At 36.0% G+C, this 26,950-nt stretch overlaps 1 protein-coding gene across 2 annotated transcripts in view; it reads right to left on the reverse strand.

Moving 5' to 3' along the window:
* ETFA (electron transfer flavoprotein subunit alpha) overlaps nt 1-26,950 on the reverse strand; it is a 77,488-nt gene that overhangs the window by 35,389 nt on the left and 15,149 nt on the right. For both annotated transcript variants that reach the window (XM_002925477.4, XM_034667996.1), the window contains exons 2-9: nt 26,454-26,600; nt 23,652-23,733; nt 23,467-23,549; nt 18,384-18,483; nt 16,965-17,075; nt 16,037-16,138; nt 15,611-15,679; nt 10,580-10,662 (exon numbers count right to left, since the gene is read on the reverse strand). In XM_002925477.4, the coding sequence (XP_002925523.2) occupies nt 10,580-10,662; nt 15,611-15,679; nt 16,037-16,138; nt 16,965-17,075; nt 18,384-18,483; nt 23,467-23,549; nt 23,652-23,733; nt 26,454-26,600 (777 nt within the window). The remainder of the gene's footprint in view (nt 1-10,579; nt 10,663-15,610; nt 15,680-16,036; nt 16,139-16,964; nt 17,076-18,383; nt 18,484-23,466; nt 23,550-23,651; nt 23,734-26,453; nt 26,601-26,950) is intronic.

Raw genomic sequence — 26,950 nt, forward strand, 5'->3', positions numbered from 1 at the left:
TCTTTATCCCTTTCTTCCCCTACCGATCATCCTAGTTTTTATGTTATGGAACAACATTTTTACTTTAAAGAACAAGTGGCAGATATTTGATGTTTTAGCAGACATTTTATTGAAAATGAATAAAATGAGCTTATCAATTCCGAGAAAACAATTTAAAAGTTTGTTGCCAATGACAAAATTTGAGCTTTTAAGTGGTAATTAGAATTTTAAAAAACTTGGGGCGCCTCGGTGGCACAGCGGTTAAGCGTCTGCCTTCGGCTCAGGGAGTGATCCCGGCGTTATGGGATCGAGCCCCACATCAGGCTCTTCCTCTATGAGCCTGCTTCTTCCTCTCCCACTCCCCCTGCTTGTGTTCCCTCTCTCGCTGGCTGTCTCTATCTCTGTCGAATAAATAAATTAAAANCGAATAAATAAATTAAAAAATCTTAAAAAAAAAAAATTAAAAAAAAAAAGAATTTTAAAAAACTTATATCCATAAACATGAGTTTTAAGGCTCTTCTAATGAGATGAGTGGTGATATTAAGGAACCTGACTTTCTGATATTGATAACATGTGTCAACATTTGGGAGAGCTGCAAAATTCAGTAAACCATTACAGCATACTTTGGGGATATTGTGGGTTCAGTTCCAGACCACCATAATCAGGCAAATATCACAGTAAAGCATGTCAAAATAATTTTTTGGTTTCCCAGTGCATGTTAACCCTATATTGTAGTCTATTAAGTGTGCAATAACACTATGTCTAACAAAATAATGTACATACCTTAATTTAAAAGTACTTATTGCTAAAAGATGCTAACCGTCATGTAAGCTTTTCACAAGTCATAATCTTATTGCTAGTGAAAGGTCTTGCTTCATGTTGATGGCTGCTGACTCATCAGGGTGGTGGTGGCAATGTCTTCAAGTAAGACAATGCCACAGTTTGTCACATCAGGTGACTCTTCCTTTCATGAACAATTTCTCTATAGTGTGTGATGCTTTCTGATTTTATCCACAGTACAACTGCTATCAAAATTCATCACCAATTAACTCTATGTCATATTTTAAATCCTCTGTTGTCAACAATCGTCACAGCTTCACAGCATCTTCACCAGGAGCAATTTCCATCTCAAGAAATCGCCTTCTTTGCTCACCCATAAGAAGCGACTCCTGATCCATTAAAGTTCCTTCATGAGATTGTCACAATTCAGTCCCATCTTCAGGCTCCACTTCTAATTCTAGTTCTCTTGCTATTTCCACACTTCCTCTACTCAAGTCTTGAACCCTGCAAAAGTCCTCCATGAGGGCTGGAAGCCACTTCCTCCAAAATCCCATATATGTTGGTGTTTTGACCTCTTTCATGAATCATGAATGTTCTTAATGGCATCTAGAAAGGTGAAACCTTTCTGGAAAGCTTTCAATTTACTTTTTCCAGATTCATCAGAAGAATCACTATCTAAGGCACTTAGAACCTTACAAAATGTATTTCTTAAACAATTTAAGACTTAAAAGTCAAAATGACTCCTTGACCCATGGGCTACAGAATGCTTGTGTTAGCACACATGAAAACCTTCATCTTGTACATCTCCGTCAGAACTCTTGGGTGACCAGGTGCATTGTCGATGAACAGTAATATTTTGAAAGAAATCATTTTTTTCTGAGGTCTCCATGGGAAGCTTAAAATATTCAAGTAAACCATATTGTAAACAGATGTGCTGTCATCCAGGCTTTCTTGTTCCATTTATAGAGCACAGGAAGAATAGATTTCGCATAATTCTTAAGGGCCCTAGGATTTTCAGAATGGTAAATGAGCACTGGCTTCAACTTAAAGTCACTATCGGCATCAGCCCCTAACAAGAGAGTCAGCCTGCCCTTAGAAGCTTTAAAGCCTGGCATGGATTTTTCCTCTCTAGCTATGGAAGTCCTAGATGGCACCTTCTTTCAATAAAAGACAGTTTTGTCTATTTTGAAAATCTGTTTAGTGTAGCCACCTTCACTAATTATCTTAGCCAGATCTTCTAGATCACCTGCTGCAGCTTCCACATCAGTACCTGCTGCTTCACCTTGTACTTTTATGTTATGGAGACGGCTTCCTTCCTTTCTTAAACTTCATAAACCAACCTCTGCTGGCTTCAAACTTTTCTTCTGCTGATTCTTTACCTCTCAGGCTTCACAGAATTGAAGAGACTTGCTCTGAAGAGAATTTCTCTGGAGTAAATGGCTTAAAGGAATGCTGTGGCTGGTTTGATCTCCTATCCAGACCACTAAAACTTTCTCCATACCAGCAATAAGGCTGTTTCACTTTCTTATTCATCTGTTTACTGAAGTAGCTCTTTTACTTTCTTAGGAACTTCTTTGCATTCAAAACTTGGCTAACTGTTGGACACAAAAGGCCTAGCTTTTGCCCTATCTCAGCTTTCAACAAGCCTTCTTCATGTCATTTCTAGCTTTTGATTTAAAGTGAGGGATGTGCAATTTTTCCTTTCACTTGAACACTGAAGAGGCTATTGAGGGGTTATTAACTGGCCTGACTTCAATAGTGTTATGTCTCAGAAAACAGGGAGACTTGAGGTGAAGGAGATAGATGGGGGAACAGCCAGTCAGTGAAACAGAACACATACAATATTCATCGATTAAATTAACTGCCTTATATGGGTGAGGTTCATTGTACCCCAAAACAATTACAATAGTAACATCAAAGACCACTGATCACAGATCACCATAACAGATATAATAATAATGGAAAACTTGAAACTACTGCAAGAATTACCAAAATGTGACACAGAGACACAAAGTCAGCAGATGCTATTGAAAAAATAGCGCTAACAGACTTGCTCAATGCAGGGTTGCCAAAAACCATTAATTTATTTAAAAAAATCAGAATATATGTGAAGTGCAATAAAGAGAAGCACAATAAAACAAGACGTCTTGGGCAGCTGGATGGCTCAGTTGGTTAAGCAACTACCTTCGGCTCAGATCATGATCCTGGAGTCCCAGCAAGAGTTCTTTATTGGGCTCCCTGCTCAGTCTGCTTCTCCCTCTGACCCTGCCCCCCATGCTCTCTCTCATGCTATCTCTCTTAAAGAAATAAAATCTTTAAAAAAAAAAAAACCCAAATAACAAGATATGCCTTTATTTTCTAAATGAACAATGCATGATGTACAAGATGGTAAAAGATCCCAAAGTGCAGTATAGACCAATGGATCTTAATATGAAAGCATGAAAAGGTCATTGATATGGTTTCACATTCCACACTGCAAATAACCTTTAAGAAATTACTAGTTGTTGGGGCATCTGGGTGGCTCAGTTACCCATCTGACTCTTGATTTTGGCTCAGGTCATGATCTCAGGGTTCTGGGATCAAGCCCTGCATCGGGCTCCCCGCTCAGTGGGTAGTCTGCTTATCTCCCTCTCTCCCTCTGCCCCTCCTCCTGCTTGCTCTCTCTCTAATACATAAATAAATCTTAAAAAAGAAAAACGTAATTACTACTTGTCAAGTTTTGGTATAATGTAAAAGTAAAAGATATCCACAATTTTCTGAAGAGGCTATTAAAATACTCCTTTCTTCCCAACTCAATACCTGTGTGATGGTAGATTTTCTTCATATACTTTAATCGAACTAATATAAGAAAACACAGTGGAAGCAGAAATAAGAATCTACGAATTTTAAGTTAACTATGAAATCAAAAATGTAAAGCAATGCAACTATTCCCATTAAAATCATTTTTCAGAAGACAATAATTTTAATCAAAGTGTTATATATATTAAGAAAAACGGTTTTATTATTTTCAAGTAAATATTTTAAAATATTTAAAATTTTTCTCAGTTTGAATTTCTAATACAGTTAAGTACCAATAGATATGACCCACATAAAAAAAGCTCTTTGAGAACCCTCAATCTTGAGAAGGAATCCTAAGACAAAAAATTTGAGAAGCACTGTACTACACATATAATGAAATAGGAAAATGTGAAAATACAATCAAAGGAGATCAACCTTGAAATAACCCAGATTTTGGAATCAGTACATAAGGATTTAAAGCAGTTATTTTAAGTATAATCAAGAATGTGAAGGAAAAGTTAACTGTAATGACTGCACAAACAAGAAATCTCAACAGAGAAATTAAAATTATAAAAAGAACCAAATGCAAATCTAGAACTGAAAGAAATCTGAAATAAGAAATTCCCTAGATGGTTTTAACAGCAAATTTGAACTTATGAGAGTCTGTGATCTTGATGATAGACCAAGAGAAATTATTTAAATATACATTTAAAATATGTGTGCCTGGAGTTCCAGAGTAAAAGTACTGAAAAACAGGTGGCACACAGACCAAATCTGGACTGCTATGTGTTTCTGTATATAAAGTTTTACTGTACTAGAACCATGCTCATTCATTTACTTATTTGTCTCATTCATTTACTTATTTGTCTATAGCTGTACATTCTATGGCCCATAGTACAAAAAATATTTGCTATATTACTCTTTACAGAAAAAGTTTGTTGACCCCTGGTCTAGATCTTTTATGTTCTTACTGAATTTCTTGGTCTAGTTATTTTATCAACTACTAGAGAAAGTGTTAAAATCTCCCATGATTATGGATTTGTCTATTTCTAACTTAAGTTCTCTTAGTTTTTGCTTGATGTATTTTGAAACTATGTTGTTGGGCACTTCTACAATCATGATTGTTCTGTCTTCCTGATAAATTAATCCTTTTATTATTATGTAATGTCTCTATCTTTAGTAGTAGCCATTGTCTTAAGGTCTACTTTTTCTGGTATTAATAAAGACAGATTTCTTAATTTCTTATGCTTACTGCTTGTATGGTATATCTTTTTCTTTTTTTTCCCCTCAAAGATTTATTTATTTTTATTGAAATTCAATTAATTAACATATAATGTATTATTGTTTCAGAGGTAGAGGTCAGTGATAAAGATTTATTTATTTATTTGAGAGAGAGAGCACGTGCACACAGGGAGACACAGAGGGAGAGGGAAAGAATCTCAAGCAGACTTCCTCCTGAGAGTGCAGCCCAGAGCCCAGATGCAGCGCTTGGTTTCACAACCCTGAGATCATGACCTGAGCTGAAATCAAGAGTTGGATGCTTAACTGATTGAACCACCCAGGCACCCCTGGTATATCTTTTTCTTTCCCTTCCCTTTCAATGTATATATTTTTTATATTTAAAATGTATTTCTTATAGGTGGCACATAGATGAGGTCTTGCTTTTTCTACATTCTGACAGTCTCTGCTTTTTGACTAGAGCATTTAACTCCTACTTTTCTCTGACTGCTTTTAAGAAGGTCTTTTTATCATTCTTTAAACACTTTGATTATGATGTGCCCCGTAGTTTCTATCATGTTTACTGTTCTTGGGGCTTGTCGAGCTTCTGAGATCTATATGTTTATAGGTTTCATGAAATTTAAAAATTTTCTGGTCATTATTTCTCCAAAAAGTTTGACTATTCCAACTATACATACATTAGGCCTGCTAAAGTTGCCCCACAGCTCATCAATGCTCTGTCCATTTTTTTTTCTGTTTTTTTTATCATATTTTCTGTGTGTCATTTTGGAGTTTTGCTACCATTATCTTACGTTCACTAATCTTTTTTCCCACAGTATCTAATGGCACAATATACATTCTTTTCAAGTTCATCAAGATAGGGCATTTGCCACGCCATAAAATGAGTCTCAATAAATTTTAAGATTGAAATATTACAGAGAAAGTCTCCAAAATTAAATTAGAAATCGGTAATAGAAAGCTCTCTAGGGAAAAAACCACTCTAATTTTATAAATTAGAAAATTTTTAAATAAATGATAAAAATACAATATATCAAAATTTGTGAGATGCAACTAAAGCAGTGCTTAGACAGGAATTTACATCTTTAATATTTACATTTAAAAATAAACAATACAGCTTGTCTGGCTCAGTCGGAAAAGCAGCAACTTGATCTCGGGGTCATGAGTTTAAGCCCCACACTGAGTGCAGACATTACTTAAATAAACTGCAAAAAAATTTTTAAAATAACCAATACAAAATTAATGAAGTTCTACCTTAGGAGCAAGGTAAACCCAAAGTAATTAGAAAGGAGAAAATTGAGAGGAAAAAAAAAGACAATGAAAAGAATTAACAAAGTTAAAATTTGGCTTACTGTTGGTGTAGCTCCTATGGGAAACAATTTGATTTAAACAATTTGGTTTAAAAAGGAATACTATGACATGGATAAACCTTGCAAGCATTGTTAAATGGAAAGAAACCCACAAAAGACCACCTATTATATAATCATTAATTATTATGAAATATTAATATGAAATGTCCAGAATAGGCAAACCTATATAGACAGAAAGTAGAATGTTAATTGCCTTGGCCTGGGGGAGTTGGGGAAAAAAACAGGTATGTGTCTTCTGGGGGCAATGAAAATGTTCTAAAACTAACTGAGATGATGGTTGTATAATTCTGTGAATATACTAAAAGCCACTGAATTAAACATTTAATTGGATGAATTGTATAGTACATGAATTATATATCTCAATAAGGCTGTTGTTCTAAAAAAGTTGGATCACTGAGATTTTTCAAATTTTTTTATAAACTCCTCACTAGATTGATGAAGAGAAAGTGAACAAAAAAGAGAAGACACAAATTACCAATTGCAGAAATTAAAAAGGATCACTCCAGATCTTATAGACAACAGAAAGAAAACAGGGCAGTATTATAAACACCTTTATCCAATACATTTGACGACTTACAAGAATTGGACCAATTCACTGAAATGTATCACTCAGCTGAACAGACTCAAAATCGAAAATCTGAATAGCCCTAAAACCATTAAAGAACCTGAGTCAATTGTCCAATACTCCACCAAAGAAAACTCTAGGCCAAAATGGCATCACTGGTGAATTCTAACACATTTAAGAAAAAACAAAAAACAAAACAAAAATACCAATCTCACACAAACCATTCAGAAAATAGAGCGGTAGGGAACATCTTTCAACTTATTTTATGAAGACAGCATTAACGTGGATACCAAAATTAGACAAATATTTTTTAAAAAGAAAGTTACAGATTATTTTGATCAAGACAGACCCCAAAATCCTTAGCACAATACCAATCACAACCAGCAATATATTAAAAAGATATCATGATCAAGTAGGGTTTATCACAGGAACTCAAAGTGCTTTAACACTAAAAAATCAAACAATGTAATTCATCATATTAACAAAATTAAGGAGAAAAAAAATATGATCATTTCAAAAAATGGAGAAAAACATCTGTCAAAATACAACAACCATTCATGGTAACAACTCTCAACAAAATGGGAACAGAAGGGAAGTTTCCTCAACTTGATACCATTAAGAAAATAAATAGGCAAGCCACATCTTGGGAGAAATATTTGCAAAACATATCTGACAAGAAGCTCATGTATCATAAATATATAATTATATAAGTAATTTAATCATATATCTATAACATATATATAATGGTGACATTTCAATAACAAAAAGACAAGCAGTAAAAAAGGGCCAAAGAATTAAACAGACACGTCATAAGGAAGACATGTGACTCCCCAAAACACAGCAATGTTCATCATTAGATATCAGGCAAATGCAAATTAAAACCACAATAAGGTAGCACTACACATTCACCATTCAACAGCTAAAACACCAAATGTTGGTGAAAATGAGGAGCAACTGGAACCCAAATACATAGCTGGTGGAAATGTAAAATTGTACTTTGGGAAGAAATGATCCAGACAGGAGTATCCAAGTCCAAGCAAAGTGGGGAGGGTATCTATTTGGAAGGGTGTCAGTGCAGGGTGTCAGAACCTGAGTAGGGCAAGGAGGGCACCTGTGCAGGGTAGGGTATTGGCAGGGTCCAGGTTTTTCCCTGTAGGGAGGGCATTACAAACAGGGAAAGGTAAAGAACGAGAATTGATCCTGCAGTATCAGACTGGAATTGGAAGTATCAAAGTGAACTATGGTTTTCAATATACAGAATAGAGACTGATACAGAAATACAGATATAAATGCGTGTGTGTGTGCCTACACATACACATAGCTATACACATTCCCTAGCTTTTTCCACTGAGAGGTCCTGGGAATAACAACATCCCAATAGCAATGAAAGCAGCTAACATCCAGCTGTTGGCTGCTAAATACTATTCTTCACTAAAAGGAACCAGGGCTCTTTAGCAAAAAGACGGATTCCAGGGCTGACATAAGAAAAATACAAAATGAGCCTGGAATATATCGTTCTGTTAGAAAGTAAGAAAGGGCTCAGAGAAAGATGGGAACATGTCAAAAAAGACATGGAAGCCACCTTTAAGAGGTTCTTAATGGCCAAATGTGGGACAATGTGTACAACAATAATAATGACAGATTTTCACCCACTCAGTAAAATGGGAATCAAAAGTGCATACTGATATAAATATATGAATTGAAAGTCTAAGGACAATTGCAATGTTCACATCATTTCAAAGTACCTCCTCATAAAACATTTCTTAATTACAAAGGGAAAAGTAACTTTATAGCAGAAAAATTTCACAGATATCACTTTAATGAAAAGATCAAAGTGAAAATCATTAGTAATAAGACAAAATGAAATTGCGTACCACCTGATAGGATGAAATACTTTTGTGATATTCCCATCAAATATATATAATATATAACAATATATTATACAACCTAAATTGAATTGTGAGGAAACAAGACAAACCTAATTTGAGGGACATTTTACTCTTCAAAATAGCTATCCTATAATCTTCAGAAGTGCCAAGGTCATGAAAGTCAAGGTAAGACAGAAACTGTTTAAGATGGAAGGATACATGACAACTATATGCATCATGTGATTCTAAGCTAAAGCCTTTTGCTATAAAGGACATTACTGGACAATAGGCAAAACCTGAATGGGATCTGATGATAAGATGGAATTAATGTATCAATCGTAATGTCCTGACTTTAAAAGTTGTATGGTGGTTATATAGGAGAATGCTCTACATAACACATCTGGGGATGATGGAGTATCATCTCAGCAACTTACTTTCAAATGGTCCACAAAAATAAAGGTTTTTGGTCTGTACTCACAGGTTTCTGTACACGTGAGATTGTTTCAAAAAGGTTTTTGGTTTTGTTTTTTTTTTTTTTTAGGAAAGAAAGAGCATGCATGCGTGCATGAGCAGACAGGGGAAGGGCAGAGGGAGAGGGAGAGAATATTAAGAAGGCTCCATGGTCAGGGCAGGGCCCCAACAAGGTACTCGATCTCACTACTCTGAGATCATGACCTGTGCCAAAACCAAGAGCAGATGTTTAACCAACTGAGCCACCCAGGTGCCCCTAGATTGTTTCAAAAGTTTTAAAGCTTAAACACACACACATATAAATACATACATATATACATGACCAGGCCTAACTCAGAGTTAGTGAATCAGAAACTCTGGGGATTATATGATTTATGTTAAAGAAAGTCTTTAAAGTGTTTAAAATATTTAAATTCCTTATGAAAAAAATGTAAATGATTCTATATTGATAATGGCAGTGTTGAAGAAAGCTGACTGACTGTATGACATTTATTTTCAATACAGATAAGGATGCCACTGGTCATTCCATCATTCAGCTGTTCTACTTAACAAGTGCTGCCTTTCCGTCAAACTAAATAAAAGTTTGTCTGCCACCTCAGTGCATTCTAAATTTCTTGTAGAAGTATTATTAATTAGCAATGTTGTGGCTCTGATCTTTTGTAAATTCAAGCCTGAAGATGTCTACTCATGTAATGTGAACAATCATTAGATAAGGTTAGTGACTGAACTTTGAAACCGAAGTATTTATTTTTTAAGTTTTGGATAGGTTTAACTGAAGAATATTCTAGTATCACTTATTTAGACGGATCAGAATTTTCTGAATTTCATGCAGCTAGACCTAATAACAGAGATAAAGCAGGTGTTCAGGATGAGACAACTATTATTCATAGCTCCTGATTTCAAGATTCTGTGTTCATTAATACAGTTTTTATTAATAATAAATAGGCTTTATGGTAAATATATGCTAATGTGAACTTACAAAATCCATTTACTAATAAAATATTATTTTATACCCATTGTTGTGATGTGAATTTTTTAAAGATTTTATGTGAATCTGACAGTGTTCTACTGCTTTAAAAAAATCTGAAAGACACTGGAATTTTTTTTTTTTTTTTAAGAGAGGGAGAGAACGGCAGAGAGAGAGGGAGAGAGAGAATCCCAAGCAGATTCCAGGCTGAGCGCAGAGCCCGACATGAGGCTAGAATTCATGACCCTGAGATCACGACCTGAGCTAAAATCAAGGGTCGGACACTTAACCGACTCAGCCACCCAGGCACCCCAAGACATTGAAATTTAAATAAAAACTTAAAAAAAATCTGAAAGACAATGCTGGATTTAAGAACTACTAAGCATTTTACTGAGACCAAGAAATCCACAGACCTTGTGAGGACATGTTCACCACTGTAATGGCTAACTGCTTAGATACACTGAAAAGTATTTGAGATGGTTATTCAACAAATACACACACAACACACACACCCCCTTTTTATCCCTGCAGAATTTTGCATGGCATATTTTATTGCAATACTCACTGGTGCTACTATTTTTCCCGTCTGTCCAACTTGCATGTCATTGGGAACAAAGCCAGCATCAACAGCAGCACGAGAAGCACCAACTAAAGGAGAAAACATATTTGTCATTTTTTTTAAGCTCTATTAGTCACCTGGTTGGAATATTCACTAATAACTGTATAAAAAGACACTAATAAGTACACTTACAAATTTATTTTATAAAGGCCTTGTTTAAAAAAAAATCCCCTTATCGCTGATCAAGAATTCTAAAATGAAGTACTAGTGCATTTTATACACAAAACTTCAAGAAATGCCTTCTACTTGTACCCAAGGATTTAAAATTTTAAATTTGGCTGAAGTCCTCTGCTTGCTTTATCAAAAAGGCACCTAGGCATTCATAAAACATAATCTGTTTGGCCTGCCATTATATAAAGCTCCTGTACTCAATAACCTCACAGCTTTTGAAGGTACTCTATCATTATCTCCTGTAATCAGATACAGACAAGCTACACATAAGATAAGTTTTAGCTTATCTAAAAAAAAAATGAGAAGTTAAGTAGCCCTTTCCTCCTTCAGCAGGAGTAAACAAGGAGCCCTGGACTTGGGAGTAATGTCACCTCTCTCACTGCAGGGGTCAAGAATGAGCCTCAGGTCCTCTTCATCTTCATGCAGAGAGGACAAGAGGAAGCCACAAACAGTATTCCTCACTACCTCCTAACGCTCATAGTCTCAACACTACCTGAGTCAGTGAGGACTGGCCCTTTACTTACTTCAGTCACTACAACAAGGCCCAGACTCAAAGGTTATCCTTCATAATCCACACACTAATCTCCATAACGCCTGGCAAGCTCCCTAATCTATACCCATCTTGCCATTTGTCTAGATGCTCCCTGAGGACGATCCCCCTGCAGTCCCATCCAGCAGATGTTGTTCTGTTTGCCACCATCTTCATACCACTGGGCCTGGAGGTGGGACTCTTCACTGACACCTTCAGAAAGTTCTCCCTCCTTCCTATTTAAAAGCCTTCAGCTTTGAATCTCAGATCTCTTCAGATCATGTCACCCATTTATTGCTGTGTCAGCTATTAACCACAAGTCCAATCCCCTTCATTTTAGCTTCTGGGCCATTTTTCTAGTACTAGTCTTAATTCTCAGAGATTTCAACGCCTGGCCTCTTGGTTCCTTAAACTCTTCTCCAATCATCTGTGTCCTCAGCCACACCCATGGTCACGTCCCCAACCCTTCCGTTACCAATCTTCCTAGATAATCTCAATTTCCTATGTCTCTCATGACCTCTTTCCATCTGACTCCCTTTGCACCCAGCTCCAACAAGCCTCTGAGCCTCACCGGGATCTACATTTCTATTTGCTGACCCTCTCCCCCAGTATGTTGCCTCCTCTTCACCTAGCTTAAACTCTATGATCAATGACTCTATTCACGTCATCGCATATGCCTTCAATCTCCTTGCCTTCATCATCACACTCAACTGGAAAAATCTCCATCTCCAATTAAGATTAAACAACCTCTCTACCTTTTCCAAACCTGTCCTCCTGTAGTTCAGCATAACTGGAGAAAAACACCAACACTAAGCTGTGTTAACTTAAATAAACAGGTCTTAATTCTCTGTTTCCTAAACTATAATTTCACATCTTTTCTTCTCTTGTCAAACATCCAATACGCGTTAACATCCTTACTCTCAGCTGATGACCTTGCTTCCTATTTCATTTAAGAAACTGAAATCATCACAAGAGAACTTCCACATGCTCCAACACGCACCCATCAACCTGCAGCTGTGTCCATACTCTTTTTTGCCTACTTAAGGACATCACTCCAGCAACTCTCCCCTCCCTCTCCTGCATGATTAATTTTTCCCTCTCAACTGGAGCATTCCCATCAACACAGAAGCATGCTATTATTTGTCTCCCCTTTAAAACACTCCTCTGTTGGCCCATTCCCCCCTAAACATTGTTCATTTCTCTGCTTTCCCATATAGCAAAATCTCTCTAAAGAGTTATCTGTATTCACTGATTCCAATTCCAAGCCTCCCAATCTATTTCTAAAAACTTTATTAAAACATTACACACGTATAGAAACACATGCAAATCACAAATGTACTGCTCAATGGTTTATCATAAAGTGAATGCAGTCATGTAACCACCATTTAGGATCATTCTTTTAAATTCATTGCACTCAGGTTTTTGCTCCCACTACTCCACTAAAAATGCTCAAAGTCACCAATGACCTCTAAGTAGCTAAATCAATTAGTCAATCTCAGTCCTCATCCTCCTTGACCTGTTACAATAGCTGACTAAAACACTTCACTTGGATTCCAAAACATCATGTTCACTGCCCTGGTTTTCCTACCTTACTTACCACACTCCTTTTGGTCGTCTTTCTCTCCTTCTCCCCTATCTTTTAATCTTACAGTGTCTAGGGCTCAGTCCTGGGACCTCTTTTTTATCTACACTCATTCCCTTGGTGATGTCATCCAGTTTCATGGCTTCAAATACCATCTAAATGAAACTGATTCCCAAATTTATACTCCAGCCCAAACTTCTCCAATGAACTCCACACTCCTATACCAACAGTTTAATTGACATTTCTACTTGTATGTTTATTGTTAGCTCAAAACTTAATATGCCCAAAATGGAATTCCTGATCTCTCCCTGGAAACTGTGCCTCCTGGGGTCTTTATCTCTCAGCTAATGATAACTTCATCCTACCAAATGCCAGATAAAAACTCTCTCTCATAATATATATATCCAATCTGCCAAGAAATCCCAGTTTCTTTACCTTCAACTATATATCCTGAAACTCTTTCTCCCCACATCTACTGCTACTAACCTGATCCAAACCACTAGTATCTCTCACCTGAATGATTAAAACAGCCTCCTAATCGATCTCCCTGTTAATGTACTTACCCCTTACACACATCTATGCTCAAACTGTAGCTAGAGTGTCAGGTTATGTGACTCTTCTACTCAAACCTTTCGATGGTTTCCCATTTCATCCAGAGAAAAGCAATCTCTTTACTAAGGCACATAATGCCTTATGTGGTCTGGTCTATTACTCCTAATCTTATCTCTTACTACAATCCCTTTCTGCACTTCCTATTCCAGCCACACCGGCCTCCTTGCCATTCATCACATAAACCAGAAATAAACCCTTAGCTGGACCCTTTGTACTTTACTGGTCCCTCTACCTGAAACATTCTCTCTCTCTCTCAGATCTCCTCATGGCTTGCTTCTTCACCTCTCTCAAATCTTTGTTCAGGGACACCTGCGTGGCTCAGTTTTTAAGCATCTGCCTTCGGCTTAGGTCATGATCCCGGGGTCCTGGGATTGAGCCCCACATTGGGCTCCCTGCTCAACGGGAAGCCTGCTTCTCCCTCTCCCACTCCTCCTGCTTGTGTTCCCTCTCTCGCTCTCTCTCTCTAATAAATAAATAAAATCTTAAAAAACAAAAAACCTTTGTTCAGATGTCTCCTTATTAAGGCCTCCTCTGACCATCTTACTTAAAACTGACATCTTCCCTCTCTAAACTCCTCCTCCTTCTCATAGCATTTATTACCCTTTAACATACTATTATATACTAATTTATTATATTTAGTGTCTGTGGTAGGCAGAAAAATAGCCCCTCCAAAGATATATTTACTTTCTAATCCCCAGAATCTGTATTACCAACATGGCAGCAGATACGATATAAAGTATCTTAAGAGAGGGTGCTTATCCTGAATTACCTAGGTTGTCCCTTAAAGGTCATCACATGTATCATTATAAAAGGGATATAGAGGGAGGTCTGATACAGATACACAGAGAAGAAGGTGATTCGACGGAGGCAGACTGGAGTGATGGATGCAGCCACATGCCCAGGAATGTTGGGGCAGCCTCTAAAAACTGCAAACGAACAGATTTACTTCCAGAGTGTGGTCCTGACAACACCATGATTTCAACATACTTTTGGCCTCTAGAACTGTGAGAATCATTTTCTGCTGTTTTAAGCCACAGAGTTTACAGCAATTTGTTACAGTGGCCACAGAAAACTAATACAAGTCTAGTCTCACCCAAATACAAATATAACTTCCACAAGGGCAGAGACTGCTTATTTTGCTCACTGCTATTTCCCAGTTCCTAAAATAATGCCTGACATATGCCAGACACTCAATAAATATTTGTTCAATTAAAGAATAAATGAATGAAATAAACACCCTCATATAAAACCATCTGATTACAGAATCAATATCATGCTTTTATTCAGACAAAACCATTATTGTTTCTATGAGCAGATATATTAGCTAATATAAATTATTAATATTAGCTAATGCATAATATTAGCATATAAAAACCTAGAAAGTTATACACAAAACTCTTGAAAAGGGGAAGAAAAAAAGAATGGAGACTTTTTTTTTTTTTTTTAGAGAGATGGGGAGGGAGTGGGAGAGGGAGAGAGAGAATCTTAAGCAGGGAGGGAGGGGAGAGTGGGGGAGAGAGAGAATCTTAAGCAGGCTCCATGGGGCTCCATCTCACGATCCTGATATCATGACCTGAGCCAAAATCAAAAGTAGGCACTGAAGCTGTCATTTAAAATTTTTTTTAAATGGAAAAACAGGGGTGCCTGGGTGGCTCAGTCAGTTAAGTGGCTACCTTCAACTTAGGTCATAATCCCAGAGTCCTGGGATTGAGCTCTGCATCGGGCTCCCTGCTCAGTAGGGAGTCTGCTTCTCCCTCTGCTCCTCACCCCACTCTCATCCTCTCTCTCTCTCTCTCAAATAAATAAAATCTTTAATAAACAAACAAATAAATGGAAAAACAACAAAGATTTAGCTAATATAAGAGTGTCACATAAACAATAAAAAAGCACAAGGACTCTCTCCATACTAAATGCTATACCATTTACTTGGAGACTAAGAAAAACCATTTTAGAGAGAAAAGCTGAAAACCAGAGAAAGCAAAATAATCTGCAGCCTTGAGTGACTTACATATAAATGAGATAATAAAGAAAAAATACTTCCAACAAAAAGGGAGTATTTTTCTACTAAAGAAAACAACTTTACCTGCAGCATGTAGTTGATCTGCCAAATCATATAACAACTTAAAGTTCTCTCCACTCTTCAAACCCCGACCTTATTGAAGAAGACGAAAAAAACAAAAAAACAAAAAACCAAATTAAGTAAACATAAACTCCATTCTATACAGGAAACATAAACTCCATTCTATACAGCTGTGGAGATGACTTGTACCATGCTCCCCCTGGTGCCAGCGAAACAGATGTGCATCTGAGAGCCCAAATCTTATCCAGCTCATGATTTCATTTTCCTAATTGGTAAAATGGGAATAATACTTGCAACCTACCTACTTCTCACATTTGAAAAAACAAAAAACAAAAAAACTGTGCTCCTCTAAAATAAATACCAACAAAATCAAAGATTTTAAGTTTACAACATCTTTTTAAAATTAATAAATTACAATATTCCACTTACCACCAGATACCACCACTTTGGCACCAGTTAGCTCTGGCCGATCACTTTTTGTTAATTTCTGGTCAAGCCACTCCACTATCCCCACTGGGGAAGGACTTGATGCTGCATACATTGATAGAGATAATAAAACCATGACCGTGAGTTAAAATTCAGTAGCAGTAATTTTTAAGAGACACACATAGAGAATTCCATGAAATTTGTTAGTTACTGTGAATTTTTTGCGCTTCTAATTTCATTCTTTCTGATTTTTTGGAAAAAAATGAAGGGATTAGAGTCCAGCCTTTACCTCATTAGCTATATGAACTTTGAGAAGTCATCTAATTCTCTGAGTCTATCTATAAAACTGGAATAATCTTCTATGAGGTTCAAATAATGTATCTATATATATTAAAAAGTAACACCCTCTGTACATTCACTATTAATCACATTCTTCCACTATACTGAGTCTCCCAGTATTATAATAGGAAATAATGAGAAAAAAGTAAAATAACACCCTTTTGATCTACCAAAGCAACTATACTAGTGCCAAAAAAGATATGAAAAAGGCACATTATAAATATTTCTTCCTTTTGGAAAGCTTGGGAATATTATTTAGACTGAGCTCTCAGACACTGTTTAAGAAATTTAACCAGAGGGGTGCCTGGGTGGCGCAGTCATTAAGCGTCTGCCTTCGGCTCAGGGCGTGATCCCGGCATTCTGGGATCGAGCCCCACATCAGGCTCCTCCGGTGTGAGCCTGCTTCTTCCTCTCCCACTCCACCTGCTTGTGTTCCCTTTCTCACTGGCTGTCTCTATCTCTGTCAAATAAATAAATAAAATCTTGAAAAAAAAAAAAAGAAATTTAACCAGAGGCCATCTCTTATTCTAATATAATCAGTGAACTAAAAAACAAGAAACAAAACAAACACAAACTTCAAATGAACACTCACCCTTTTCTGAACTGGCACTACCTCCACTTGTTGCTGCAGCTTCAAAAGATGTTCCTCGGACAGAAAACACCTTCACTTTCTCATCGCACTTCACCGTACATAAAGCATTTCCTGAAATACAAAATTTATTTTTTTAAAAACACCGTTGAAAGGCGAGTAATCCTTTGAGGTTCAGAATTTACCTCATGAAAACAAGAAATAACTATGAACCAGTTGTTTTCTACCTCTACTAAGTACAGGAAAAAGGACCATAACACCAAAGAAACTTATCAGTGGTATCTGTATAACCTTGGATTTTTTAAAAGCAGGGCAAGTGCTGACCTGCCTGGAAGCAAGAAATTGGAATAGGCTAGGGAGCCACACTAATATTCCTAAAAGGAATATAAACAAAAGCTTCCTTCTCCAAAAACACAGTCAGTAACTCAAGAATATGAGCAGCAACAACTTAAGAATGCAGCTACTAGGCTTACCAAGAGAGAAATTAATTAATAAATAATTTAATAAATAATAAATAAATAATTTAATTAATAAATTAAAACATGATAGGGCAAGGGCACCTGGGTGACTCAGTCAGTTAAGCGCCTGCCTTCGGCTCAGGTTGTGTTCCCAGGGTCCTGAAATCAGGCGGGCATCAGGCTCCCTGCTCCAAGGGGTGCCTGCTTCTCCCTCTGCCCCTTCCTCTTCCCTGGCTTATGCAGGCACGGGCGCTCTCTTTCTCTCTCAAATAAAATCTTTTTTAAAAAAAGAAAGAAAACATGATAGGGCATAAAGAACAAGAGGTGTGATGTGCCAAGATTTTAAAAGAATTTAAGACATTTCTTATGGATTAGCAATCACTTAAGAGTGCCCTAAACTTGACCAATATTTCCCCTCAACCTCTACCAAAGATGAAAGATCTAATTTGAGAACTGACCATTAAACTGAAACACACAACTTCTATCAGAAAGAACAAAGAGTTCACTGCCTTCTCTAGCCCCAGTAGAGACCAGACTGCTTAGCAGAAGATCAATCAACTAAAGAGACACTGATACGAATTTCTTAATGCAGATGGAAATGGAGTAGAAGCAGTAAAGATTAAGAATACAATTTTTTTAAATGGAAAAGTTTTGGTTCTCCAGGTGCCACTTACAAAATGTATTGAATAGTGAATCTAATTTTTATTGATGACTGGAAAAATCTCATTGCTCTGTAAACTGAACAACCAAGCAGGAAAGGACTGTGCTCTAGATCTATCAAACAGAATACCATGTCATGATCTAGCAGCAAATCTAAGATTGAGATTTTTCTCAGAAACCTTGAAGATGGTCTATTTAAAGCAAGTATATGACTTGTTTTAAAATACTATCTTCAAATTAATTTCTGCTTTTAAAATTCACGAAAAGTTAACACACTGATTAATTATTTGCCTTGGGTACTCACCTGCATAAATAGTTCTCACAAATGTGTCAGGAGACTTGATTGCAATGATGTCAGAAATTGGGGCAACATCAAGTTTGGCTGCTATTCTAGGCAAAAGGTTCTAAAAGCAAAAATAGCAGTGAATTAAACACATACACACTTATAGATGGCTATCAACTATCAACACTAACATTCTCAAAATGCATATTCTGCAGAAATTTTAATTCAAGTATTTTATATTTCATATACCTCTTTAGACATACTACAACTTTAAGCACAACTTTTTGGATAGTCGTTGAGATTAAGTAAGAGTCTATCATTACTCTAACTACATCAAGGTTTTTATGAGTTTTACAGTAACAAACCACCTTAACTCAGTATGTTGAATTACAAGATACGATACTTGCTTTAATGAACATCATTCACACAGTGTGACCATCATAGATTACTGAATGTAGGTAAAAATAAAACAAAAATATTTAGAAGAGTAGTAAAATTCTCAAATACTAAAAAAGATTATACATGTATATATTTATTTAATGTATATGAAAGAAAAAATTTCAAAGAAGACATNTTAGAAATTAAATTTTATTTAATGTATATGAAAGAAAATTTAATTTTTAGAAATTAAATTTTATTTAATGTATATGAAAGAAAAAATATTTAGAATACTAAAAAATACTCAAAAACTAAACTAAAAAAGATTATACATGTATATATTTATTTAATGTATATGAAAGAAAAAATTTCAAAGAAGACATTTTCACCTTTTAAAAAACTCAGTATTGCATTAAGAAAGATCAAAACTAACCTAAATATCCATCAACAGGGGATAGGTCTATTAATTATAGCTCATCCATATTAATGGAATCCTATGTAACCACAAAACAAGAAGAGAACGGTGAAGCATAGCCTGTATAATAAGTGCAGGAGCAACACAATTAGTAAATGCTTCTCCTTGTATGTGCATATAACATCTCTGCAATAGATACGTGTGCTAACTTTGCCCTCACTAGCAGAGACCACTGGGAAAGCCACAATATTCCCAGGTCTCAGTTACTTCATCTCACAAATGACAGAAAGAGAATTCCTAGTTTTAGTCTAAAATTCTATGACTCTAGGGCTCTAAAATAGAGTTAGTGAAGTCTGAATGTCCATGCTTTCTAGACTCAAAAGTTTCCTTAGATGATAACATCATCTAAGTGTAATAAAAAAATGAAGTGTTGCTTTTATTTTTTTTTTAATTTAAAGATTTATTTATTTGAGAGAGAGTGCACATGCGCATGCCCACGAGCAGGGGTGGGGGTACAGAGGGAGAGGGAGAAGCAGACCCACCGCTGAGCCAGGAGCCCAATGGGGGCTCCATCCCAGGACCCAGAGATCATGACCTTAGCAGAAGTCAGATGCTTAACCCACTGAGCCATCCAGGCACCCCGAGTTACTTTTATCACACAAATAGAAAGCTGAATTCTACACTGCTTTCTACACAGAGCTTACCCATGGCACCTCCTGAACTTGGTCCATGACACCATCTCTAGCAAACTCACTATAACAGTATTCAAGTTCCTCCTACATGCATGTGGAATTATACTATTTAATTGTCACTAACATGTAGTTTGTTTTAAAATAATTTTAAAATACATACTTATAATGACCCTCAACTAAACTTAAGCACCCCCAGGGTAGAGATGTTGTGTCTTCCATTCCTCTTGTGTCCTACCCTATATCTAATAAGTGGTTCTATATATACCGATGCTAACAAGTGTTGATGGCCTGAGTCAATTTTCCTCCTGTTTTATCTATAACAGGAAAGATTTTATAATTTCAGTTTATTTTTACCTTTATTATATAGCAGTCCTCTTTCAACCATGAATGACAGAAGAACTACTGAAAAGTACCACAGTTTATAAAACCACAATTAGAAAAAATTAAGATCTCTTAGAAAATAAAGCATTTGGGAAAACAAAATCCCATTAAACTTCTAACCTGGTAAATAAGAAGTTTAGAAGATACCTACTTTCAAAACAAATCAAATTTGACAGTGTTTAAAGCCTGCTTCACTAACTCTTTTTTGAAATCACCTTTAACTATTCAGGAAATACCACTGGAATATTATTACCTGGTTGAGCAAATTCTATTACAAACATTATGTTATGCAAACTATGTCTCTGTTTATAGTTTTAAACTTTCTAAATTGCTTGAAATTTAATATCTTTTGTACTTCCATTATCCCATGTTTCATTTTAGCACATCTTGAAAAAAATTTACCATGGTGCTTATAGGCATATGTTTCCCCAGGTCTGATCTTTCATTTAAAAGTCCAGAGGGGGTAGATGGTGAACAGATCTATCTCTACACTATGCAAACAGGCTTGACCACATTGGTTTCAGGGGAGAGGCACAACTGTCACAGTGTTTTTTTCATACACAAAAGGATGACAGATTCTAGCATACCAGTATAAAAGTGTGCAGTTCAAAACCACAGTTGGTAAAGGACTGTTCTAGAGCAGATTGCTTAGCTTCATCTAATAGACTCTTTCTCATTCCAAACCCATTCAGAGGCTTCAACACCAGCTAATCATATACGACCCTTGCTCTCAAAACTTTCATATGTTGGGCACCTGGGTGACTTAGCTGGTTAAGTGTATGCCTTTGGCTTAGGTGATGATCCCAGAGTCCTGCGATGGAGCCCTGCATTGGGCTCCCTGCTCAGGGGGGATTTTGCTTCTCCCTCTCCTCTGCACCTACCCCCCACCCCGTCCCGCTCCTTCTCTCTCTCTCACTCTCTCAAATAAGTAAAAAAAAAAATCTTTAAAAAAAAAAAACAACTTTCATATGTTAACAACGCAGCAATCAAGGTCAGACTTAAAATCTGGCTAATTAGATGCAACAAACACCCTTTCTTTGTTTAATAATCTTTTCGGAGAACTGTCACCACAAACTCAAGACTCATGAAATTCGTTTAAATCATCTAATGCAGAATCAAAACTCAGAGATAGAATGGTCCACAAAGATCTTTTCGTTCAATGCTCGTCTGTAACAGAAGTTGGATGTTAATCCTCTGACTTAATCTTTTCCAGAGTAAGGGAAAAAAGCGCCACCCCCTTCCTTTTTAACATCTCTCTTTGGTAGATCTTGGACATCACGTGGTCAAACTGCATCATTTTACATATAAGAAAAACAGACTTCAGAAAGGCAAAATGACTAGCCCAAGATCATAGAGGTCTGTGGAACCACTTTACTTATCAATTACTAAATTCTATTAAAAAACCAAAAATTTATGACAGTGTAAATGTAACAACCTAATAATAAAAGGATAATTGTTCATTAAACTCATGTGTTTACATTGTTACTGCCTAGAAATTCTTAAAAGAAAAAATTTAATGAGTTCAAACTGATAATTCTAAAGGTTAAAAACAAACTACAGCAATTTACATCGGTTATTCTGCAAATTCTCTACATGGTTTGCAGTAATTCATGTCTAGAAGCAATATTGCACCACAGATAAATATTCACAAACACTACTCATTTTGTAAAAAAAAGAGATCAATGACTTGGAGACTCACTGTTATTGTCACTCAACATGATTACCTGATATAAGAGATTATATCTTATTCCTCAAACTTATATTTTAAAATCAATTACAACAGAATTATGAAAATAAAAGGAAAAAGTCATTTCGAGACAATTCAAAGAAGAAATAAAAGCCAATAACTGTATGAAAAGATATTTGATTTCATGATCAAAGAAATAAAAAATTTAAAAAGATATAGTTTTCACCCATCAGATTGGGGAAAAATGTTAAAATGTACAATACCAGGTGTTGGCAAGTTACCCTCTCATGCGACTGATGGAATGCAACCTGAGATATCCTCCTAAGATAGCTAAAATTAAGCAATATATATCAAAATTTTGAAAGTACACAGTGTTTGACCCAACTATCTCACCTCTAGAGCTCTATTCTAAATAAACAGTAGTACATGTATACAAGGATATACGTATAGGGACATTTCCTTACAGCAAGGTTTACAAATGCAAAAAATTAGAGACAACCTGTCAATCCTCAGCTAAATATGGAATATTATGCAGCCATAAAAAATGAGACAGACATGTTTTATTTTCCAAGACACACTCTGAACTAAAAACCACTGTCACAAAACAATTCATGATATATTATCACATTTTAGGAGTAAAAAAATTTTGTACAGGTATTATAATTTCAAAATCCATAGCAAGGGGACTAAATGAAGGTACAACTGTTAACACCTATACTTCTGATATAGGAGGAGGGATTTGGGAAGAAAGAGGGACTCTGATACCTTGCTCTGCATACTACTGTACTATATGCCTCCTTTATAATAAAAATGTATTTGTGTACAACCTAATTTATAATATTTAAAAGTAAAACTAAAAACTGCAGCTTATTACGAATGGTATAAAAGAAAAGGGAATTAGAATACCCGTGGCCACAGACAGAGCAAGAACAACCCAGTGACAAATTCTCTTGGGCTCCCCCTTAGTTTCCCTCCCTCTTTTTAAAAACTTCATGCAGATAACTAACCATCTGATAGCACATTCTTTCTTCAGACATATTACAATGCACACGATCAGATTACAGCTTTCTTCACCCTAAGGATGTTTCCAACTACCACGCAGCCCTTGCAAATCCTCCAAGGAGATAGAATTTGGCCTTTGTAAATATCCATCAGCCACCCAAATAAACCACTGCTTAAAATGGGTTACTAATACAAATGACATTTACACACACAGACAATTCAACATTGTTTTTAAAGAAAAATAATCTTTAAAAATATCCTAGAGTTTTCTCCATGACAAAACTTGAAAATCTGGAAGTAGCATTCTAATAAATTATGATAAAATCTTGAAAGAATAGAGTTCTCTGTGACAAAATTTGAAAACATGGAGATGGCATTTTTACAGAAATTGCAACAAAGTCTTAAAAGAATAAATCCTAGCAAAACTACCATATTAATTCAGAGAGCCAGGATTAGCCACCTAAACAGAGTCTGTTGCACATTTTTAGCACAATGAAATCTAATCCTCCCAAGTAATGACATCAGGTTTCACATTCTCAATCTTCTCACCTTTCCGAAGGCAGATGCTCCAGCACAGATGTGTGTGTAACTGAACTGCTTCTGAGTTGCCAAAATCAATGGCGTCAGCTCCTCTGAGAATTAAACACATTTGATAAACACATTTCATAATATTTTCATATTCTTATATTCAAGCATACTTCAGACATTACACTTTTTCCACCAGAAAAGCTCACCTGGAAGGAGGCCTTTGTATGTATCATGCTGAGCCACCAGAACTTTTGCTACACCTGCTACTTTGCAGAGATCTTGTACCACCTATAATTAAAAGTTTTTAATTATCCATCTAACAGAAAGATACAAATAGAGCCACCACTACAAATATCAACAGAACATAAAATCTTGATGGCCAACTACAGAAATTGCTTTTCGGTTTTTTTTTTAACTATAGAAATTGTTCTTAACAGGAAAAGGGTGACTTAAGTGAAAAAAAAAAGAAAATTCTTTAACAACAACAACAACAACAACAACAAAACTTAGGCCAATTGATCTTACTACCAACTGATCTTAAACAAAAATTTCTTCCTTGATAAAGAAAAGTATTGATTGATAAGCCAAAATTAGCACAGTTCTCTACTCAAATTTAGTTATAAATTGTGCTTTTTGTCTTTCAATTAATGTAAGTGTAAATGCATCATTTTAGAAATGGTGAAAATGAGGCAATAGTTAGGTTCTGTCTCTCTCTCTCTCACACAATAACAACACAGCCAATGGGTTTCCTAGAGGTAAAGAATAGGACCTAACCACACTGGTTTACAGGCCACTGCACTTTATTTGGCAATAATAATTTCTGCTGATATTAAAATTAGTTAATTTAGGCAATAGAAAAATCTTCTATTTTTTTTTAAAGATTTTATTTATTTATTCGACAGAGATAGAGACAGCCAGCGAGAGAGGGAACACAAGCAGCGGGAGTGGGAGAGGAAGAAGCAGGCTCATAGCGGAAGAGCCTGATGTGGGGCTCGATCCCATAATGCTGGGATCATGCCCTGAGCCGAAGGCAGACGCTTAACCGCTGTGCCACCCAGGCGCCCCAGAAAAATCTTATATAACGGTCCATTGTCAACTTCTGAGTTCCTGCCTACCTACACATATTTATCTATGATAAAGCAAAATAATTTTTATTTTAATTCCTCATTTTTCCTGTGTGGAATCAGAACGAAGTTCTGGGAAAGCTTTTTGAGCTCAGATTTCCTATATATAGAAGGCAAGCAGAATTCCCCCTTTTAACTCTCTAATTACAGCAAGACTGGCTTTTGCTTTAGCAGAGACATAACAATTATATCATGATCTCTGTCTTCTTGTTCACCTCTGACCTGATTCCTGATGAGCAGGCATAAAAAAAACCTGTGCCTCCTGCCACCACTCAATGGATGGTAAGGCTGCAACAATATTTGCTGTTTCCAAGGTTGCAAAAGCACCTCTGCCAAACCAAATACTCACTGGCAGACTACCCTGTACTATCAAAACTATCTTTTTTACCAGCAAAAACTTCTGGCACTACACAGAAAAATCACTTGCTGCTTATGACAAATAGCTACAAAAAAACAGTATAAAACTGAAATTTGCCTAAGCTATTAACAGAGTTTCTTTATACAGGTACTGTTTTTCTTTCAGATTAGAATGTGACAGAACAATAAGATTGTAACTAAAGAGAAAATGATCTCTGCTTTGATTTTTNCAATAAGATTGCAGACTACCCTGTACTATCAAAACTATCTTTTTTACCAGCAAAAACTTCTGGCACTACACAGAAAAATCACTTGCTGCTTATGACAAATAGCTACAAAAAACAGTATAAAACTGAAATTTGCCTAAGCTATTAACAGAGTTTCTTTATACAGGTACTGTTTTTCTTTCAGATTAGAATGTGACAGAACAATAAGATTGTAACTAAAGAGAAAATGATCTCTGCTTTGATTTTTCTCAAAAGAGTGTGAATAAAAGAGCATTTTGAATAGTTTTAAAATGATATTTGAATAATTATTTAAAATCACAGCAAATAATCAAAGCCAGAACTTATATATCTAAAAGCACGGCAACCAAAAAAGATAGCTTAGCCATGTCATCACACATTGTGGTTACTATCAAATAAGTAAGATTCCTAGCTGGTAGCAGGATTTAGGTAAAGAAATCCATATAACCCCAAACCTGCTAGAATACATTCTTTCAAGACACTAATTTCATGTGAGAAATTAGACAGAAATGACTACTAGCATTCTGAACCTGCCTTATATCACATGCTCTGCATCAATGCCATTTAATAAAAAAATAAATAAAATCCTCTAAAAAAAAACATGCTTTCTCCAGATTTCTTCCTCTGAGGTCCACGTCCCCAACTGCACACTTGGCAACTCCTGTATGGTACGGGAGGGAATTAGCAGCTCAACTTAACTGAAGTATGATTTCAACTACACTGTAGCCCAGCGGTACAGATGCTGCAAGCCATATTCTAGCACCTTCCTAGAGGGTTAGTTTACAAAGCCATTATCTCATGTCAACAACACAACAACAAAAACAAAGAACATATTTTACTAACAGCTATAGTTTGAAAAGCATATAGTACTTACATTTAAATTCTTATACCAATTAAAAATTAATATCCATGATACTTTGTCCAGATTTACCACTTTTAGGAATTAAAAGCAATTAGCTAGTATATTCATCAATACAAAAAAGGGATCGGCTATTAACCTCTAAGGAGACTCAAATATTATCATTCTACTTGGTACCTGATGGCACATAATGGTGCCAGTGGAACTAAATCAAGTATTTTACCTCATTTCAAAAGACAAAATGCTTAGTGAGCAAACCTTTTAGTTCCTTTTTCACATGTAGTAATGACTATGACATTGGCCATTTAATGAGGATTAGAGCCCAGTTTGGGTTACAGTCCTCAGCATAATTCTCTGTTGCCATCTTTCCCTGTCTCTTGATGGAGATTATATTTGCTATAGTTGACCTTAAAAATTTCTCACCTTGTCACATTTGGTTCCAGCTACTAAGCAAGACACTTCACCTCCAAGACGTTTGGCTGCAGTGATGGTATTTAATGTAATGGGTGCGAGGGTATCATTTGCATGCTCGGCTATTACCAGGGTACTTTGAAATCGTAGCAATGAGGCCTAAAAGGGAAAAAAACATGGAAGAGAATATTGTAATACAAATAGGTTTTTTAAACTCTAATTGTAAACCAAGTGTGCTTAAAAAAAAACTACACAACACTCAGTTCTATAAATGTATTCATAAAGTACTTATTTGCTCAACGGCAAAAATTAAGCTGTGTCTATTCTGTTACTACTATTCTTAATAAAAACAGAAAGTGCAAATTTGTATTCTACTGTTAGAAAAATTTATTTCAAAACAACTTTCCCACTAATCTATGTTTCTGAATATTTTGTGTTCAATGAGAAATTGTTAACTACATCCAAATTTAAAATTCTTAAGTAGAGGGGCACCTGCGTGGCTCAGTTAA

This window comes from Ailuropoda melanoleuca, chromosome 9 (assembly GCF_002007445.2).
Source record: "Ailuropoda melanoleuca isolate Jingjing chromosome 9, ASM200744v2, whole genome shotgun sequence".
Lineage (NCBI taxonomy): Eukaryota > Metazoa > Chordata > Mammalia > Carnivora > Ursidae > Ailuropoda > Ailuropoda melanoleuca.